The 21,101-nt window shown below is 43.3% G+C and overlaps 1 protein-coding gene across 1 annotated transcript in view; it reads left to right on the top strand.

Moving 5' to 3' along the window:
• LOC138917602 (potassium voltage-gated channel subfamily KQT member 1-like) overlaps positions 1 to 20,434 on the top strand; it is a 106,745-nt gene extending 86,311 nt beyond the window's left edge. Inside the window, 1 exon segment of the mRNA XM_070234701.1 lies at positions 19,950 to 20,434. Coding sequence (XP_070090802.1) covers positions 19,950 to 20,074 — 125 coding nt within the window. The 3' untranslated portion in view covers positions 20,075 to 20,434.
• The last annotated feature ends 667 nt before the right edge of the window (positions 20,435 to 21,101 follow it).

The following is a 21,101-nucleotide window of genomic DNA, read 5'->3' as shown; positions in this document are numbered from 1 at the left end:
TTTTGGGTTTTTCTGCTGTAAATAACCAGGATTTTTATTTTATTAATTTAGTCTTCCATTTTACTGTTTCCTGCCTCATTAATTTCTGCTTTTATCTTTATTTCCTGCCTTGTATTCTCTTTTCATTTACTGTGCTTTTTCTAGCTTTTTGAGTTGGTAATTTGTGTATTTTTATTTTTTATTGATATATACTTTTAGACCTATAAATGTGTGCTCAAGAAGGAATAGTCTCTATTCTCATGTTGTAGTGTTCTATATATATGCAAAAGATCTACTTTATGGATTATGTTCTTCAAATCTTTTATATCCTTGCTTATTTTTTGGTCCGCTTTGTCTCTCACATGAAAGTGGAATGTTAGACTCTCCTATTATTAATGTGTTTATATTTTCCCCTGCATATCCAGTAGTTTGTTTTATATAGGTGGTTGCTGTGGTATTTGTTGCATAGTTATTCATAATTGTTTTAACTCCATTATGAAATGTGGCTTTTAGCATTATTAAAGTATTCTTGTCTCATTTAATGCTTTTTTAGTATTGTCTACTTTTTTAAATATCAGAATCATAACCCCTCATTTCTTGGTGTTTACATTTCCCTGGCAAATCTTTATCCATTCCTGTGTTTTTCAGTCATTTCAATCACTGAATTTTAGATGTCGGATTTTTTTTTTACTGCATAGAATTGGATTTTGTTTTATGAGCCGGTTTGAATATATTTTTTAAGATGCGTACTTTTTACTCACATTTATTAATATAACTGACACGTGTTATCTGTTCCTTTATATTATCACATATTGTAAATATTACCTGTGTTGCATCACACCGATGTTGCTGGTCTATTCTGTGTGTCTGCTTTGCTTTTTCATAAATTATTTTGGTACTTAAGAATGTTTATTATATTTTTTACTAGTGGTTTCCTTTGCATTACTAATTTTGTTGTGGTTTAATCCCCTTTTTGCTTACTTGACCTTATAATAATTGGTGTGCCACTTTTAATTGTATCAGTGGATTCCTATCTCTTATGTATATGTCAGACTCTCTATATACTATATCTAATACATACTTACAATATACTTTCTCATTCTCTCTTCCTTTTCCCCTCATATTTGTATTCTTTCTATTTTGTCAGGACATGTTATGTTTATATATTATTCAGCCATGATTCTATCTGGGTCTTCATCTAGTTCTATAATTAAATATACAAAATGTTCACCATCAGTTGTTTTGCTAAGCTTTCCCAGTCTTCTCATTGTTGGATGATGCTCATTCTCTAAGAGTTGCTGAACAAGGGCTCATACATACAATATTTTGTAAATATGTAAAACTGCTTTTCTATCACTTTGATTCATGAATGTCAGCTTGACTGGATATAAAATCTTTGGTTCGTACTTCTTAAGTTTCTTGAAAATTTTGCTCCACTGCTGTCTTGTTTTGTGTATTGTTTTTCATAAGTCTATTGGCAGGATAATTCTTTTACCTTTGTAAGTTATTTCATCTTTTTGCTTGGAGACCCTAAGGATTTCTTCTTTATTTTTAAAGTCTAATAGTTTTACTAGGAAATGTCTCAGAGTTGATTTTTCCAGATCAATTTCCTTGGTACCCTGTGGGTTCTTTCAATGTAAGAGTTAGAATTTATTGTATATATATGGCTTAAGATATTATTTATGTTGTATTATTTTTTTCTTCTTAAGAGACTTCAGTTATATGCATGTTGGACCTCCTTTGCCCATCTGCCATTTCAACCATGCTTACTCTGACTCTTTTTATTTCTATCTTTATCTCATTTTAATTATCTGTTTTCATGCTTTTATTCTATTTCTGTCTTCAGTTCAATTACCTCTTGTCATTTCTTCTTTTGTTTTTAATTTTTGTGTGTGTGTTTCTTTTCTAAGTGTTTTTTATTACTGATTCGAGGTATGTTTTCATATCCCAAATGTTGAGGATATTTAATTCAGTCTGGAATATTGTTTATAGTTTCCTCTAGCTTTATGGTTGGCTTGTGGAGAAGAATTTTCATATCAGAAAAGTTTTTCTTCTTTTTGTCGCAGTAGTATCATATGGATGTAGTCTGCTTACTTAAATTCTGTACTTAGTGGTCAGAGTTCCTGGTTCAAGAATGCTCTCTTCTGTCAGGTTTGTCCTCTTTTAGGCAGTTTCTTTTCCAGATAGTACTGTTGCGGGTGTGTCTGAGGAAATTGGTACATCTTGTTTTTCTTTAATTCCTGCAGGATTCTTTCATTTCCCCCCTGATTACCTTCTTTACCTTCACTGCTATGCCACTTCTCTATATGTCTGAGCCTCCCCAGGAAGTGATTCTCTAAGGCTGCCACCTCTAATCCCAGTCACTTCAAGATCCTTCACTGTAGCTGGTGCTACCAACTGCCTATTCCTGATCTCCATTATGTTCTCTGTTTTGACACTTAACGCTGGACTTTCTTTTTATGGGGTGATTATAGCTCTGCTTCGTTTAAGTCTTCTGTGCCTCCACGTTTTTTTAATAAGGTGAAATTACATAACATAACTAATCATTTCAAAGTCAATTCAGTGGCATTTAGTGCATTCACAATGTTGTTTGTTGTTCACATATCTAACAATTTATTGCCAAATGCAAGGTCATAAAGATTTACTCCTATGTTTTCTTCTAAGAAATGTATAGCTTTAGGTCTTACATTTAGGTTGCTGGTCCATTTTGAGATAACTTTTGTATATGGTGTGAGGTGTGGATCCAACTTCACTCTATTGCCTGTGGCTATCCAGCTGTCCCAGCACCATTTGTTGAAGAGACTGTTCTTTCCCCATTGAATGGTCTTGGCGCCCTTGTTGAAAATCAATTGACCATAAATGTGAGGGTTTAGTTCTAGGTTCTCTATTTAATTCCATTGGTCTATGTGTCTATCCTTATGCCAGTATCACGTTGTTTTGATTACTATACCTCTGTGTAAGTTTTGAAATTGGAAAGCATGTGTCTTTCAACTTTGTTCTTTTTCAATATTGTTTTAGCTATTTGGGGCCCTTGCAATTCCATAAACATTTTAGGATCAACTTTGCCATTTCTGCGAAAAAGGCCGTTAGAATTTTGATAGGAATTGCATTCCATCTATGGATCACTGGGCAATATTGTCATCTTAACAATGTTAAGTCTTCCAATCCGTGAACAAAAGATGTCATTGTATTTATTTAGGTGTTTAATTTCTGTCAGCAGTGATTTCTTTTTGATTTTATTTATTTATTTATTTGCTGAGGAAGATCTGCCCTGAGCTAACACCTGTTGTCAAGCCTCTTTTTTGTTTCTTTTTGCTTGAGGAAGATTAACCCTGAGCTAACATCTATGCCAATCTTCCTCTATTTTTTTTTTTTTTTTGTATATGGGACACCTCCACAGCATGGTTGGTGAGTGGAGTAGGTCCATGCCCAGGATCCAAACCCATGACCCCAGGCTGCCGAAGCAGAGCACATGGAACTTTAACCACCTGGCAACAGGGCCAGGCTGGGCCCGGCTGGGCCCCAGCAGTGTTTTGTAGTATTTAGCATAGAAGTCTTTCACCTCCTTCGTTAAATTTATTCTTAGGTACTTTATTCATCTTGATGCTATTGTAAATGAAATTTTTAAAAATTTTCCTTCTCAGATTGTTCATTGCTGGTGTATACAAACAGAAATGATCTTTGTGCGTTGAACATGTGCCCTGCAACACTGCTGAACTTGTTTATTAGCTCTAGTAGTTTTTTTGTCACTTCTTTGGGATTTTCTATATATAAGATCATGATATCTGTGAATAAAAGTAGTTTCACGTCTTCTTTTCCAATTTGGATGCTTTTTATTTATTTGTCTAATTGCTATGGCTGAAACTTCAGTACACTGTTGAAAACCAGAGGTGAAAAACAGAGGCATCCTTGTCTTCTTCCTGGTTTTAGGGTAAAAGGTTTTATTCTTTTCACTATTGAATATGATGTTAGCAATGGGTTTTTCATAAATGCTCTTTATCATGTTGAGGAAGTTTCATTCTTTTCCTAATTTTGTGAGTATTTTTATCCTGAAAGATTGTTGGATTTTGTTGAATGCATTTTCTGTGTCAATTGGGATAATTCTATTAATGTGATTTATTACATTAATTAATTTTTTAAAAATTTTGGACCACCCTTCCATTCCTGAGATAAAACCCACTGGCTCATGGTTTATAATTCTTTTAATATGCTACTGGATTTGGTTTACTAGTATTTTCTTGAGGCTTTTTGCATCTGTAAGGGATATTGGTATCTAGCTTTCTTTTCATGCGCATGTTTGTCTGGCTTTGATATCAGAGTAATACTCACCTCAAAGAATACGTTGCAAAGTGTTCTCTCTTCCTCTGTTTTTTGTTGTTGTTGTTGTTGTTGTTGTTGTTGTCAGACTGTGAGAAGTACTGATGTTAATTCTTCTTTAAATGTTTGGTATAATTCACCAGTGAAGCCATCAGGTCCTGGACTTCTCTTCGAGTTTTTTGATAACTGATTCAAAGTTTTTACTTGTTATATGTCTGTTCAAAATTTCTATTTCTTCTTGAGTCAATTTTTGTAGTTCATGAGTTTTGAAGAATTTGTCCATTTCATCTAGGTTATCTAATTTGTTGGAGTACAATTTTTCATAGTCTTCTCTTATAATTCTTTTTATTTCTGTAAGGTCGATTGTAATGTCCCCACTTTCACGTATGATATCTATTTGCATATTCTCTAGTTTTTTCTTAGACCATCTAGCTAAAGGTTTGTCAGTTTTGTTGATCTTTTCAAAAATAGATAATTTGGTTTAGTTTATTTTCTCTATTGTTTTTCTGTTCCACTCATTTCTCCATTTTCACATTTATTATTTCCTTTTTTCTGCTAAGTTTGGGTTTAGTTTACTTTTCTTTTTCTAGTTCCTTAAACTATAAAGTTAGGTTATTGGAGATCTTTCTTCTTTCTTTATGTAGGAATTTATAACTATAGTTTTCTCTATGAGTGTTGTTTTCTTTGCATCCCCTAAGTTTGCTATGTTTTCATTTTCTTTCCATCTCAAAGTATTTTCTAATTTTCCTTGTGATGACTTCTTTGACTCATTAATTTTATTTATTTGTTTGCTGAGTAAGATTCACCCTGAGCTAACGTCTGTGCCAATCTTCCTCTATTTTTTAGTATGTGGGCCGCGAGCACAGCATGGCTGCTAGCAGAATGGTGTAGGTCTGCACCCAGCAACTGAACCTGGGCCACCGAAGCAGAGTGTGCCAAACTTAACCACTAGGCCTCTGGGGCTGGCCCCTCATTAGTTTTTAAAGAGTGTGTTGTTTAATTTCCATGTATTTGTTGATTTTTGAGTTTCCTATTATTGATTTCTACCCTCATTCCATTTTGGTTGGAGAAGATACTTTGTATGATTTTAATTCAAAAAAACTTCATGAGACTGCTTTATGGCCTAACATGTGATCTATCCTGGAGAATATTCCATGTGCACTTGAGAAGAACGTGCATTCTGCTGTTGTTGGGTGGAATTTTCTATATGAGTTTGTTAGGTCTAGTTGGTTTTATAGTATTGTTCAAGTCTTCTGTTTCCTTATTTATCTTCCGTCTGGTTGTTGTATCATGTTACTGAGTGTAGGGTATTGAAATCTCCAACTATCATTGTAGAACTGTTAATTTCTCCCTCCAGTTCTGTCAATGTTTGCTCCTTATATTTTGAGGTTCTGTTGTTTGATGTATATGCAGTCACGTGTTGCTTAACAACAGGGATATGTTCTGAGAAATACATCGTTGGACGATTTCATTGTTGTGCATCAGAATGTACTTTCACAAACCTAGATGGTATTTTTTATGGTAATTTTTTTTTTAATCCATTCTGCCAATTTCTGTCTTTTGATTGGAGAATTTAATCCATTTACATTCGAAGTGATTACTGATAAGGAAGGATGTCTGCCATTTTGCTTTTTGTTTTCTGTACGTCTTATACCTTCTTTGTTCCTCATTTCCTCCTTTACTGCCTTCTTTTGTGTTTAACCAATTTTTTGTTGGTATATAATAATGATTCTCTTCTCAATTCCTTTTGTGTATGTATTTTAGGTATTTTCTTAGTGGTTACCTTGAATGTTACATTTAACATCCTAAATTTATAAATCTAGTTTGAACTGACACTAGCGTAGCTTCAATAGCATACAAAAAGTCAGCTCCTGTATAGTTCCATCTCCCTCAAGTTGTTATAGTCACAAATTATATCTTTATATGTATTGTACAGTCTGTGTATTGTATTCCCAATAACACAGATGTATAATTGTTTTATGCATTTGTCTTTTAAGTCACATAGGAAATAAAGAGGAGTTGCAAACTAAAAGTACAAGAATACTGGCTTCTATATTTACCTATGGAGTTAGCTTTTCTGGAATTCTTTGTTTCTTGGTATAGCTTTGGTTACTTTCTCTGTGTCCTTTCATTTCAGCCTGAAAGACTCTCTTTAGTGAATTTTATAGGGCAGGTCTACAGGCAATAAAGTCCCTCAGCTTTTGTTTATCTGGGAATGTCTTAATTTCTCCTTCATTGTTGAAAGATAATTTTGCTAGATATAGAATTCTTGACTCACAAGTTTTTTTCCCCTCTTTTAGCACTTTAAAAATTCGATCCTACTTCCTCTGGCCTCCATCCTTTCTGATGAGAAATCTGATGTTAATCTTATTGAGTATCCCTGTATACGATGAGTCACTTCTCTCACTCCTTTCATGATTCTGTCTTTTTCAACAATTTGATTTATGATGTCTTTCTTGGAGTTCATTGAACTTCTTGGAGGCATAGACTCATCTTTCATCAAATTTGGGAAGTTGTTGGCTTCATTTCTTCAAATATTCTTCCCGCCTCTTTCTCTCACCTCTCCTTCTGGGATTCCCATTATGAGTATGTTGTTAAGCTTGATGGTATCTCACAGGTCCCTCAAGGTCTATTCATTTTTCCTTTGTCCTTTTTTCCTTCTGCTCATGAGACTGGATAATTTCAACTGATCTCTCTTCAAGCTCACTGATTCTTCTGCCCACTCAAATATGCTAATAAAACCCTCTAGTGAGTTTTTCATTTCAGTCATTATACTTTTCAGTTCCAGAATTTCTGTTTAATTCATTTTTACAATTTGTATCTTTACTGATATTCTCTATGTATTCATACATTGTTCTCCTGGTTTCCTTTAGTTCTTTGTTGATGATTTCCTTTAGTTCTTTCAGCATATTTAACAAAGTTGATTTAAAGTCTCCGTCTGGTATTCAATGTCTGTGCTTCCTCAGGGACAGTTTCTGTTAATTTCCTCTATGAATGGGCCATACTTTTTCTTGTTTCTTTACATGCTTCATAGTTTTTTTACATGAAGCTTTACATGCCTCATAATTTTTTTTGTTGAAAACTGGATATTTTGGATATTATATGTAGTAACTCTAGACATCTTATTCTTTTCCCTTCTCAGGATTTTTTTTTTCTTGATGTGAGTTGAAGCTGTTTGTTTAGTGACTTCTAAACTATTTTTGTGAAATCCATATTCTTTGTCATGTGTGGTCTCTGAAGTTATTGTTCCTCTAGCTTGTGTTCAGCTGGTGTTTTGACAGAGATTTTCTTGAGTGCCAGGAATACAAAAAGGGAGAAGGAGAGGGAGGGAAAAAAAAAAGTAACAGAACTCTCCCAATCTTTGCAGGTTAGCTCTGTGCTGGGACAATCCTTTAAGACTTGGCCAGGCTGTCTGCAACTCTTCCTGTCTGAGGTGGGCAGAGATCAGTCAGAGGTGAAAGCTTAGTGTGTGCTCAGGACTTTTCTGAGGGTGCATCCTGCCCTGTGCGTGCTCTTGGTTTTCTCAATTCCTCAGTATACACAGGTGCTTTTGAATGGCCTGATTTCCTGAAGAAACTCTCTCCCCAGCTTTTCCTCCCAGACTTTGTGCTCTATTGTATGCCTCAAACTGTATCCTTTTTCCACAGGTAGCCATGATTTGTTTGACCCCCTTATAGTATTTTCAAGGAATGTCCACCATTTTTCACCCTGAGTGAGTTCCATGTTAGAGGAAACAAAGGCAATCACCTTGTGTCAGTCCTTTAGGCAACCCCCAGATGATACAGAACACAGTTCTTTGAAAATGAGATCTGCTCTGCTCCCTCCAGAACCAGGGAGCAGGGCCCCAAAGTAGGAATGTGGGCTGCCGTCTTCAAGACTGCCACTGAGCTAGGGAAGAAAGTATTGCAAGGACAATAAAAACGCCACAGAGCTCTCCTACAATTTTTCATTTGCCTGTTTCTTGGTTTGGTGTTCACTTGCTTGCTTTAAACCTTTGCCTGCTTTCTGGAGTTCTGACGAAGTTGATTCTGGAGTCACTTCAAAGGTTTTGCTTGATCTTTCAATGTTTCTGTGAAGGGAAAGGCCCTCAGATGTACCTAGTCCACCATTTTGGCTGAGGTCACTCACTTTCTCACATTTGTTGACAGGGCATCTTAAGCCTCATCTCCTGACTGCATTCAGAGGCTTGCAGTGGTGGGCAGGTGGCTAGAGCACGGTTGGAATTGGGTTCATTTTGCCATTTACAGGTAATTTGAAGGCCACGGTATTCTGTTTCCTAGTGGTGCTGAAGGCATAGGTTGTCTACACTTTTATTTGCACTTCTTCTTGGGTTTATGTTTTGGAGGAGGTGAGTAGGGAAATTTGAAACCAGAGGGGATGGGGAGCAGCATGCCATTGTTCTCTAAACCTGGCTGGAAATCTTCTAAAAGGATGCCTTTTTCTTAGTGCTTCTGTCTAATCCATCAGCAGGTCTTGTCACCCTTCTGGACTTTGCCCCCTCCTTGCCTTCTCTCCAGCCACCTCCCTAGTCAAAGCCACTACCAGTTCTCTGCCTCGCTTGTTGCCCTTCCCTCTTCCGTGATCTGTTCCCACTCCTGCCTCTTTTCCTCCATTCTTCGCACAGTAGCCAGAGAGAATTCTTTAAATAGAAAGTAGACCTTGCTGTTCTCCTCCTTAAAATGTTCCAGCGGCTTCCTGTCACACTGTCTTGAGTCAGTTTCACTGGACACAGAGCCCAATTTGGGAATCCCTGTGCAGGTCACTTGTTGAGGAAGAACTCCATGGCAGGCAGCTGAGAAGCTGTATAGAGACGTCCTCAGAGTCGTTCCACCAGCTGCTAAGGGAGTTAGGGTATTTATCTCCCACTGCTGAGGCTGCCCCTCAGGGGATTCACTCTGCATCCTTTCTGGCCTGTCCCTGTGTGCTGCTGAGCAGAGCCCTGAGGTCAGAGATAGTGCTCACAAAAGCATCTGGTAAGGTTTGCATTAAGAAGCCTTTGGTGCGTATGGAACGTGAGTGCTGAGGGCACATGGGTGAGGCCCCTGTGCTGCCTGCGTCTCCTTGAGAACAGGGACAATGTGTTCTTTACCTCTGTGTCCCCTGTGCCTGCCATACAACCCTGAGGTGCTTTGCTGAGCTGCCTGACCCACCCGCAGTCTCAGTCTCTTCCACAGCCAGTTAACACAGCCATTCTTCCCTCTGCTCTCTGGAACAGGCGATTTCCTAAGTAGTGTCGTCCTCTTTTCTCCATATTTCCTCTGATTATTGGAAATTCCTCATGTCCAAACAGTTTGACTCCTGGGCCCATTAAGAGGCCAGCAGCATTGGAATGGGGCCTACAGGGCCGTGCCAGACAGATGCCACCTTGTCTTTTCACAAAGTGGTGTCTATGCAAACTGGGGGTGTCATAGCTGAGAGCTCCCCTCCGGGCCCCTTGCCCTCTCCTTGCCTCCCAGCACTCCTGTAACCAGCAGGGACGGGGTGGGGGAGCCAGGCTGAGCTGATTATTTTTGACAATCAGTTGTTAACATAATTTTGACGTTAAGCCTCCCCCCAGCTCTGGGGTGGCTCTGACTGTGTCCAGGCTCCAGCTTGGGGAGCCATGGGAGCCTCTCAGCCCCGGATCTGGCCTGGCTTGGAGGCAGCCTGGGAAGGGACCTGTGTTTCTCGAGCCCGCGCCCTCGGGGCCTGGGGGGTGGGGCCCAAGCAGATGTCTGGCTTTGGTGGCCAGGGCCTGGAGCCGGATGCTGAGAACGAGGCCTGCAACTCATTTCCCCATTAAACATTCTGAGAACATCTGCACTGCTTTCCAAGGGTTCTCCCTCACTAATTGCTTTGATTATTGTGTGAAGTTAAGAACTGGCACATTTCCGTGATGTTGTGTTGAAGGTGAAAAGATCGTTCTTAATTAGATTAAAAACATTTTTTTCTTCCTCTGTAATTTCGCCTTGAAAATCAAGGCCACTTTTTTGTTTTCTTCATCCAAAGACCTCCAGAAACTTTCCTCCCCACCTCTCCAGAGGTTTCTTGGGAATGTCCTGTGAGCTCAACTCTTGGAGAAGACAGTGCTTAACCCAGATTCCACTGTATATTAACATTTCCTGGGGCTGCTCTTGCTGCCGGGAACCGTCCCCTGGAACTGTGTCTTGGGAGACCTGGACAGTGACTTCCTGGAGCATGGAGACCCCGGAGGGTCGCCCGATTTGTGTGGGTGGCTGTGTTGCTCCCTTTCCGTTTCCTGCACTCACTCAGGGTTGATCCTGTCCTGGCTCTGTCACTGCTTGTCCTCCTCAGCGCCCCCGCTATTTGGACCCAACCCTTGGGCCCACAGAACCATTTCCGTTCCCTCTCAGATTTGCATTTTCTGAACCCTGTAAGCCCCAATGTGAGGGGCAGCACTGGGGCTGAGGGTCCTTAGTGCCCTCATCTCTGGCGGTGTGGATTGGTCAGGATTCCCAAGGTCACCACTGACCATCACATCACTGTTGCTTGTGCTCGTGTCAAGTCTACTCTGCAGGCTGTTGACTGGCTGAGATCCAGCATGTTTTGCAGCTTGCTTCAAACATCCTCTTACCCCAAGGTGTGGAGAGGGGGTTGGCATCACAGCAGAAAGCAGGTCACCAGCTTTAGGGAGCCGCTCCCCAAGAGCTCCCTGGCGGGTTGCAGAGATAACTTCTTTCCCATCAGCTTTCGTCCTCTGCCCTGTGCTCCCCAAAGCGCAGGGAGGGAAATTCGAGTAGTTCAGCTCTTGTGTAACCCTGTCGCCCCAGACCCATTCCCTCAGGCTCATGCCTCACCCCCAAGTTTGTCACACACATTCCTAAAGACTCTCTCGGTGACAAATGATGGAACCCCAAATCAAACTAGCTGAAGCAAAAAGGAGACTTTTTTTTTTTAGCTCACACATCTGGACCAAGCTGTTTCAGGCACAGCAGGACTCCAGGCTGGGATGACCTTGCTTGCTTGCTCTCACTCTCCCCCAGCCCGCCTTGTTCTCTCTTCTGCTCCCCTCCCCCTCTCCCTCTCCCTCTTGGCCCCTGGGATGGCTTTGTCCTCAGAAAGCCACTTTCCAAAGGAGGCAAGATGGCTGCCAGCTCTGCAAACCCAACAGAAAGAGGCCCTCTCTTTGCCCATCATTCCTGCCAGAGCCTGAGGCCAGGCTCACACTGGCCCCAAGCAGGGTATGAGCCGTCCTCAGACCTGCCTCTGATGTCCAAGGCCTGGGCCACAGGCCCCCTCTGGGAACGGCCAGTGGGTACCTGAACCCTGCAGCCTCTGATGGGGGAAGGCTGTACCCTCTCAGGAAGATTCGAGAAACTGTTCCCAGAAGCCAAGCCTGGCTGCTGGACAGGCAAAAACAACAGGTGTCCACTCAAACAAGGTATTTTCCTGAGCGGAACTGGGTGCCAGCTGTGACCATACATTTTCACTCCACTCTTTGCCCTGCTCCTGGCAGCTGTTGTGGGAATGGCTTTTACACTTTCTGTCCGTGTCCCTTACTTCTCGCCTCTGAGTGGAGACACAGGTGGCAGTGTGGCCATGCTGGCTTGGGGACTGTGAGCCGGGCATGGGCAGCTGGCATAGGCCTGGGGCCGCAGCTCAGCAATGTCACGCAGGGCCTGGCTGCAGCTGTCCGGATGCCCTGGGGAGGGGGTTCTCGTTCATGGTGCAGGATCTGCAGGGCTTTGGCAAGTCTGCCAAGAGCTGGGTGGATTTCTTGGGGGTGGGGGGGCAGCCAGGGAAGGGGCTCTGACTTGGGAAGGACATGGGAAGCTTCTGTTTATCCCTGTGGGGTGAGCTGGCTCAGGCAACGTGCCTGTGCCAGGCCCTGGAGGGACATGGGGGAGGTGGAAGGCGAGGCCCCCGTGCTGGGGATCTGGCATAGACCTGAGGGCAGGCACACATAATAAGCCCCGCACCCATCCAGGGGCGGGGGAAATCTGCAGAGCCTTGGAAAGCTGTGTGGAGGACTTGGGTTACACCTGGGAGATTAGACAGGATTTTAATCAGTCACGAGGCAGGGTGGGCCGGGTGAAGTTACCAGGGAGGGCCCAGAAACCGGAGAGACTCTCCCAGGGCAAAGGGCAGAGGGCAAGGGGGGGTGAGGGTGGGGGGGCGGGGGCCTTACAGCAACTTTGACTTAGTGCTGGAGTCCTGGCCTAGTCTGTGTGACCAGGGGCATGATTTATAGCCTTTCTGAACCTTAGTTTGCTCATCCAGAAATGGGGATCAAAGCTGCCACTCCAAAGGGCTGCTGTGAAAATGAAATGAGGTCACAGTTGAAGCAGAAGGTGGAGAAATGGGATTTCCCTTCCTGCATTTCAGGGCAGCCAAGTGTGTCCCAGTGCTGGGGATGAGCTGGCCTTGCTGTGAGAGCGAGGGACTGGAATGGGCAGGGGGCAGGGGCTGGATAAGGAACCAAAGTAAGTGAGACCAGGCGCTCCTGGGAGTGGAGGGCCTTGAGGACGTTTGTGGCGAGAGAAGGCTCTCTGCAGCCACGTGGACTGCTGCAGGCTGGCCGGAGGGATGCAGGATGCTCCGACAGACTCTGGTAACTCCAGGACACGACGTGCAGGGCCGTGGGATGGAGAGTGAGGCACAGATATGGGAGACTGCCACAAATTATTGTTTCCTGACTTGGAAAGGGAACATCCAAGATAGAAAATAGGGAAATGATAAGGAAAGAAAAGAAAATCACCCCCGGTCTCTTCACCCAAAGACAAACACAGTTAATATTTTGATCTATTTCCTTCTAGTCATTTTTCTGTGCGTGTATTTTTCTAAAGAAAATTAAAATCACCCTATCAAGCAGGGCCTCTGGCTGGAATGGAAGATGCTGTGCTGTTTGGTTCCTGCTCTCTGGAGAGAGGGTGAGACTTGGCAGCCAGTGTCGCCAGCTGTGGTAGTCGCCACGCCAGAGGCTGTGTTCGCCATCCCAGACCTCCCATTTTCCTAGAAAACAAAATTGTTTTGTTCTGCCCTGAACACTTAGGCCCAGATTCTGGCCTTGACAAGGCAAAGGCAGCCAAGGAATTAAAGCATCGAAAACTGGGACTGTCTTATGAAAGTGTGACTTCACTGTCGCCAGGACATAGTGCTCTTTTTTCCCCGAGGTCTGGCACTCTGGATGGCTCACCTGGCATGGCTCTGCTGCCCTCCTTGGGGCCCAGTGTCCAGATGAGCTGCCCTGTCGAGTCCACCATGGGCTCGGCCTGCCATGCAGCTGGGAGGCCAGGGCTGTTGATTGTCTTTTCACATCTTTGTGAAACACCAACCTCAGGCTCCTTGGTGGGGGTGACAAGTTGGGTCTCTTGAGACACAGCATTTACCCCAAAGCCCTTGCCTGAAGGAAGCAGTGTACCACTGTGTTGGCCAAGGATCTAAATCCCCATCCAGCAGTCCCTGCAGCTTCCTGCAGGTCCCTGACCAGGCTGTGACTGCAGGTGAGCGAAGGGAGGGGCTTTGTAGCCCTGCTCACCACCTGCCCGTGGTGGAGGAGGCAGACCCCCACCCTCCGACACAGAAGCTGGGCAGAGCAGCACCTTTCCTGTTAATTTGTAAAAACAAACCTGCGGAGCCCCTCTCTTCACCCTTTGCTGTGGGGCCCCATGTGCCGTTCCCAGGATTAAACCAAACAGCACACATTCTTCTCTGGCAGGTGCAGGCCCCACCCGCTCTGGGCAGCCAACCGATATGCACATTTTAATTTCCTAAAAGGCCAGGCTGAGCCTTTCTCAGGGGTCAGGTGGCTCACCCTTGGCTCATGGGCTTTAGAGATGGCACTTGTCATCTCGGGTGTTTGGAAAGCAGCCCTGCTTTCCAGTCACCACTCCACCATTCCTTCCTTCTGTATACAAGTGATGCAGACATAAAAATATGTATTTGTGTTCTTTTTCCTTTCCTTTTTCTTGAAAGAACATTTGAATCCTGGACGAAGTCTTAGCTCTGTCACTTGACAACTGTATAATATAACCCAGGGTACTTGAATCTCTGCCCCGAATCTCTAAAATGGGGACAGTAAATGCTCCCGCCAGGTCCCAGACCTGTGAGCCTTTGAATGTGCATGCATTCTTCAAGGCTTACCGGCTACTTTCCTGTGCTTTCTGAGACTGTCACGGGCAGAGAGCCCTTCACTCCGAGCCCTTCTCCCGGGTGTGACTAAGTAATGTCTGTGCGGTTTCCTGCTGGAAGTCTGCCCCTCGCCCCGATGGGCTGTGAGCTCCCTGAGTTTATTTACATCTCTCTGATTACTAGTCAGGCACAACACCTTTCCACGTAGTCATCGGCCATTTGGATTCCTCTTTTGTAATGTGCCTGTTTGTCTGTTGTCCGTTTTTCACCAAGTTGTTTATATTCTTCTTATTGATTTGTATGAGTTCTTTATATTTTGTGGATACTATTCTTCTGTGGTTGTCTTTTCACTCTTTAAGGTGTCATTTGATGATTAGCTCTTAATTTTAACGTAGTCAAATTAAGCAGTCTTTTCCTTTATGGTTATTGCTTAAGTTTTAGAAAATCCTTCCAAACCCTGAGGTCACAAAGGCATTCTTTTAGATTCAAGCATAAAAGCTTTATAGTTTTGCTTCTCTTCATTAGTCTTCAGTTGCGTGGAATGTCAAGAGTGAATTTTTGGTGTATGGTGTGAGGTAAGGGTCCAATGTACTGTCTTTCCCATGTGGACAGCCAACTGACCCTGAACATCCTCTTCCCACCATCTGCAGGCCCCGTCTGATACACAGCAAGCATCCAAATGTGTGTGGGCTATTTCCGGACATTCAATCCTATCCCCTTGGTGTGTGTGTCTCTCTCTGCATCAGCACCACAACGTCTGAATGACCAATGCTTCGTAACAAGTACTGGTGGCTGGGAGAGTGAGTTCTTCCACCTTGTTGTTCTTCAAGAATATTGTTGATTCTTGGCTTTCTGCACTTCCAGATCAATTTTAGAATCAGCTTGTCCAAGGTTCCAATACAGAAACCTTGGGATTTTTATTAAGATTTGGGGACAATCTTTTCAATATTCAGTTTTCTAGTCAATGGAACAAAAGCATATTTCTCCATTTATTTATGTATTCTTAAATGTCTCTCATTAAGATTTTATCATTTCTCCTTAGACTTCTTGCATCTTCTTAATTACATACTAAGGATTTTTTTTGTACTATTGTACACAGGTTTTTTTTCACTTTTTACTTAAAAATAACTTTTTGACTTACAAAAGAGGCAAAAATAGTACAGAGAGTCCCCATATACCTTTCACCAGCTTCCCCTAACATTAGCATCTTATTTAACCATGGTACAATTATCAAAACTAAGAAATTAACATTGTGTCAAGACTATTAGGTAAGCTACAGTTTAATTAACTTATCTGGATTTCCCCAATTTAACTGATAATATCCTTTTTCTCTTGTAGGATCCATCATCACATTTAGTCAGCAGGTCTCCTTAGTTTCCTCTGATCTGACAGCTTCTCAATCTTTCCTTGTTTTTCATGACCTTGACACTTTTGAGGAATACTAGTCAGGTGTCAATGTCTCTCGATTTGGGCTTGTCTGATATTTTCTCAGGATTAGATTGGGGTTATGGGTTTGGGGGAAGAATGCCACAGAAGTGAGGTGCTTTTCTCACTGCATTGGATCAGGGTACATGACATCAACATGGTTCGTCACTGGTGATGTTAACCTTGACACGCTTGGTTAAGGCGATGTCAGCTAGGTTCCACCACCATCAAGTTACTTTTTTCCTTTCCATGGTCTAGTCGTAAGAAGCAAGTCACTGAGTCCAGCTGACATTCAAGGGGAGGAGAGTTATAGTCTACCTCCAGCAAGAGAGAGTATCAAAGAATTGGTGTACCTATGTTAAAACCAACATAGCAATGAATAAATATTTGAGGGGAGAAACTTTGAAATTACCTGTTAAAGTTTCACCTACTAATTTTAGCACTGATCCAGGGATCTTGCCTGCAGCAAATATCACTGTGGTGTCCTCATGGTGGTTTTCTATTTTTCTCCTTCTTTCTACAATTATTATTTGGAATTCTTCCGTAAGGAAGATTGGTCCTGCTCCTCCAATTATTTATTTGTTAACCTGAATCAGTATGGACTCAGGAATATTTCTTTTTTGAGCTATAATCCAATGCTATTATTATTTATTTTGTTGCTCACATTATCCTAGCTTTGGCCATTGGATTGAGAATGGTATTTAGAAGCCAGGATCTGGGCACTGGGTGTGCCCATTGCTCCAGGGTTGTCACTACTTCTAGGGCCTGTCAGTGGACAGAGCTAGGAAATATATGTATGTACATAACCTGAGTATACACACATATCTATATTTATTTCTGTGTCTACATTAAGCTAAATATGAATTCATATGCTGTTTCTGATCACAGAGTTTATTCATACCCCCCAACTCGGTCTGTTACTTGTTTTCTGTAGCAGTGAGAAACCTGGCTCCCATTATCTATGATTTATTTGTTTAACCCGCATGAACATGTAGTACCCCTATGAGAAACAAACCTACCAACTACAATAGTGGGTTTATGATAGTTTGTTAACTTTAGCCATACCGTGTCTGGTCAAAAGATTGTTACTGAGGCTTTGTAGGCCAGCTCCTTCTTCCCCTCCCCTTTCAGCACTGTCACACATTCGTTAACCCAGAATTCACTCGTCAGTCTACTCTCCATCCTAGGATCCTCCAACGGTCTCTTGATTTTTTTTAGTTTGTCCACAGTAAAATTCGCTCCTGGAGATGTACAGTTCTGTGAGTTTTGACAAATCCCTGAGGTCACATATCCACCACCACAGCATTATACAGAGACGTTCCATAGCTCTGAAAGTTCCCTCATGCAACCCTTTTGAAGTCAAGTACTCCCCCTCCCCTAAACACTAGCAGCCATTGACCTGTTTTATGTCCCTGTAGTTTTGCCTTTTCTAGAATGTCATATAATATGTAGCCTTTTGCATCTGGCTTCTCTCACTGCTTAGCAAAATGCATTTGAGATTCATCCATATTGTTGCATGACTCCTTAGCTCATTTCTTTTGATTGCTGGATGGTATTCCATTGTATAGATGTACCACAGTTTGTTTATCCACTCACCTATTGAAGTACATCTTGGTTGTTTTCAGGTTTTGGGAATTTGAGTGAAGTTGCTATACGTATTTATGTACAGATTTTTGTGAACATAAATTTTCAGTTCACTTGGGTAAATATATGGGAGGGACCACTGGGTCACATGGTAAGTGTATGTTTAACTTTATGAGAAACTGCCACTCTTTCCCCACATGGCTGCACATTTTGCACTCCCACCAGCAAACATGTGAGAGTTCCAGTTGCTCTGCATCCTTGTGTTTGATGTTATCAGGCTTCAACGTTTTTTTCTTTTGTTTTTTTTTAATGTAAGCTGAGAAGTAAGGCTCTAACTTTATTTTTTCCAAATATCTAAAATCGACACCACTTTTTAATTTTAGCCATTCTATATGGGTGTAGTGGTAGCTCATTGTGGATTTCAATAGCATTTCTCTAATAATTGATGTTGATTGAATTGAGCATCTCTTCACGTGCTTACTTGTAATCCCTTCTTAAAATTGGGTCATTGGCTTTCTTGTTGTCAAGTTGCAAGAGTTCTTTATATATTCTGGATTCAAGTCCTTGACCAGAGAGGTGCCGTATAAACATTTTCTCCAACTCAGAGGCTTGTCTTTTCATTCCCTCAGCAGTGTCTTTTGTAGAACAAATGCTTTTAATTTTGATAAAGTCCAATTTTTCAATTTTTTTTTCCCTTAAGGACTGAGCCTTTGGTGTCGTACATCAAAACTCATTGCCAAATCCAAGGTCCAGAGATTTTCTTCTATGTTTTCTTCGAAATTTTATAGTTTGTTTTACTTTAGTTTTTTTAGTAAGATTGTATACAATACCTTTTACACTTTCATCTTCTGATTGTTGATGATCTCCCACAATATTAGGCAGAAATGGTAAATGTTTTAAAATTTACACACACACATTCACAAATTTATATTACAACTAAATTTAAGAGACAGTTGTATTACCTTGGGATGAGAAAACCTTCCTTTTTAAAAATGCAAAAAAATAGGTGTCAGTTTAAAAACAGAAAACATTTCTATGATAGAAACAACCAAATAATTAAGGTTAAAATAACAAAGATAGCCTGGGGAGGAGATCTGGGCCTCATGTGACACAGGGGTAACATCTCTAATATACAAAAAATTCCTACAAATCGACAAGCAAAAATGAGCAAATGATATGAACAGACAATTCCATAGGAGGAAATCCAAACAGCCTCTGAGCCATAAAAGGCGTTCAGCGCAGAAGGAAAAACAGCATCCCAGTCTTCATCCACGCTTGGCGGGCCCTGCAAAGGCTGCCAACAGCTGGTTAGGTCATGGATGTGGGGAAGCTGGCACATTCACACGCTGCTGGTGGAATCTGAATTGCTACATTCTTGGGAAAACAATCCAGCAACATCTATTAAAATTACCAGGGAAGCACTCGCTCACCTGCCGCAGTGTCAGGTTTTCATAAAGATGGGTGGTGCGTCATCTTAAAGCAGTGGCTTAAAGCTAATGGAGCCTGAGTGTCCATCAAACATGGAATGGTTGAGAGAACTGTGGGAGATCTAAACTACGGACTTCTACACAACTATTAAAATAAGACTTAGGTCCATGTCTGTATACCTGTAGAAAAATGAGATGAGCATGTTGTAGAGTGACAGGAACAAAGTGACAAGAACAGAGCCATCACATGTGCATAAAAGCAAGTCCTACCTGGTGTCAGCTGCTATGATGAGCAGAGAGGGATGAGCTAGGAATCCAGGTGGCAGTTAACACTGGTGACCGCAGAGGAAGGCCTTCGTAAATCTTTGAGTTGTTTCACTTTTTACAAGTACTTAATACTTAACAATAAAACTTTTATATGAAAAAAAAGTTCAGATTGATAATCAGGGGACTAAAACATATTCTTAGTCACCCCTGAGCACCAGCGTCAGATTGCTGAGGGTGGGCCCAGGAATCTGAATGTTACAGCAGCTGTTGGGGTGGTTCCTGTGCCTCCCTTGGGGTGTGGGTGGTGGATGTGGCATCGTGGCCTGAGTGAGGGGCCAGGAGCTCTGTGGCTGTCCCACCCTCCCGGGCTTGTGATTCCTTGTAGGCAGTAGTCCTACCACCCTGGGTCTTCACTGGGGCGTCGCAAACCCTCTGTCCACATGAGTGATGGCCTGGTGGTGGGAATCAGTTTCTCTTACCAGACTTATGCTGGTCAGTAGCTTTATTCTTGACCTGAAATGTCAAGTGTGAACCTGGAGAGACACCTGGACAGCTGAGCTCAGCCCAGGCACAGTCCTCACTCTGAGGAGGCATCACTGGCCCTCAACTGCTCTTCAGCCATTGAGGCCTCAGGCACGTGGGGGTCATCTTAGCCTGCCCAGATCCTCGGCACTGAGGCTTCGTGCACCATCTCTACTCCTCACCTGGCCCTGCGAGTGGGCATCTTGTCCATCTGTGGGGAGGGTCATGGTATACAGGTCTGTCCCATGGCCAGGTTGGCAGGTTGGGGTGGGCACCTGAGTCCAGCTCTAGCCAGCCCTGAGCCCCTTTGCCATCAAGCCTTCCAGACGCCTAACATGGCCACAACTTTCCCCGCAGTGAAGAAGAGCCCCACACTGCTAGAAGTGAGCACGGCCCATTTCATGAGAACCAACAGCTTTGCTGAGGACCTGGACCTGGAAGGGGAGACGCTGCTGGCTCCCATCACCCACGTGTCACAGTGAGTGCCCACTTGCCCGTGGATGATGGGCAGAGGGGTATAGGGCTCAAAGGGCTCAATGGTGGGACTTGGGTCTACTCACCCAGCACCCACCACTTGCTGCCTGCCCTCAGCAACCTGGGGCTACCAGCCACCATGGGCTGGCCCCAGTGCCTGGGCACCAGGCGAGGAGGGGAGCAGGGGCATTTCCCGCCGAGTCTGGGAACATGATCCTCTTGTTTTGACTTATGGAAAACCAGACTGATCATTTTCCACTTGTTTTCGTGCTTCGAGCGTCTGAGAAGATTGTTTTTCTCTCCCCTAGCCCCCTCCCACGCCCCCCAAAAAGAGACGACTTTGTTTTTCAGCACTTCCCCGTGGAACCCTGGCCCAAGCCACGGGGCAGATGCCGAGTGCTGTCTGCCAGTTGCCGCTGCTGTCCTCAGGGGCTCCTTCAGGTGGAGGAAATGGCTGATTTTCTGCACCTTCCAGTTGGCCTTCCCCGGAGGCACAGCTGGCCTGGGATGCATGCCTGTCCTCCCCCCGTCACGGCATCGCCAGGCCAATTCCCGGGGCCCGGCCGTGGTGTGATTCCCCTGTGACATGTGACTCGGTACTCCCTGCCAGGGCACCCAGCGGTGATAGCTTGTGGCGGGGTCAGCAGGGCATGCGGGCCCATTCTGGCTGCCACCCCACTGGGGATCCCGAGAAGTCTTTCTGTTCCGGGATGTGTAAGCGGCACTCTCAGCCCTTCCCAGGGGCACTTGCCGGCACTCTTTCCTTCTCTCTACAGACAGCTCCCTAAAGGGTGTCAGGCTCTCCAGGCTTTCTAGGGGTCTTGAGGTTGTCCTGAACCATGTGTGCCTGTGTCAGAGTGAGGCCCTAGGCCTGCTGCTGTTGCTGACAGCCAGGTGTGGCTTTTGCTTGGTAGGTAACTGAGGAAGTTGGGACCCGAATTACAGGGTCTCCTGGCTGCTCATGTGACCTGAGGACTGGTAGAGTCAGGTAGCAGAATGAGAGAAGGATAGGGTTGTCTCGAGGTGGTATTCTGA

This window comes from Equus caballus, chromosome 14, assembly GCF_041296265.1.
Source record: "Equus caballus isolate H_3958 breed thoroughbred chromosome 14, TB-T2T, whole genome shotgun sequence".
Lineage (NCBI taxonomy): Eukaryota > Metazoa > Chordata > Mammalia > Perissodactyla > Equidae > Equus > Equus caballus.
This window is presented reverse-complemented; position numbering and strand designations above follow the sequence as displayed.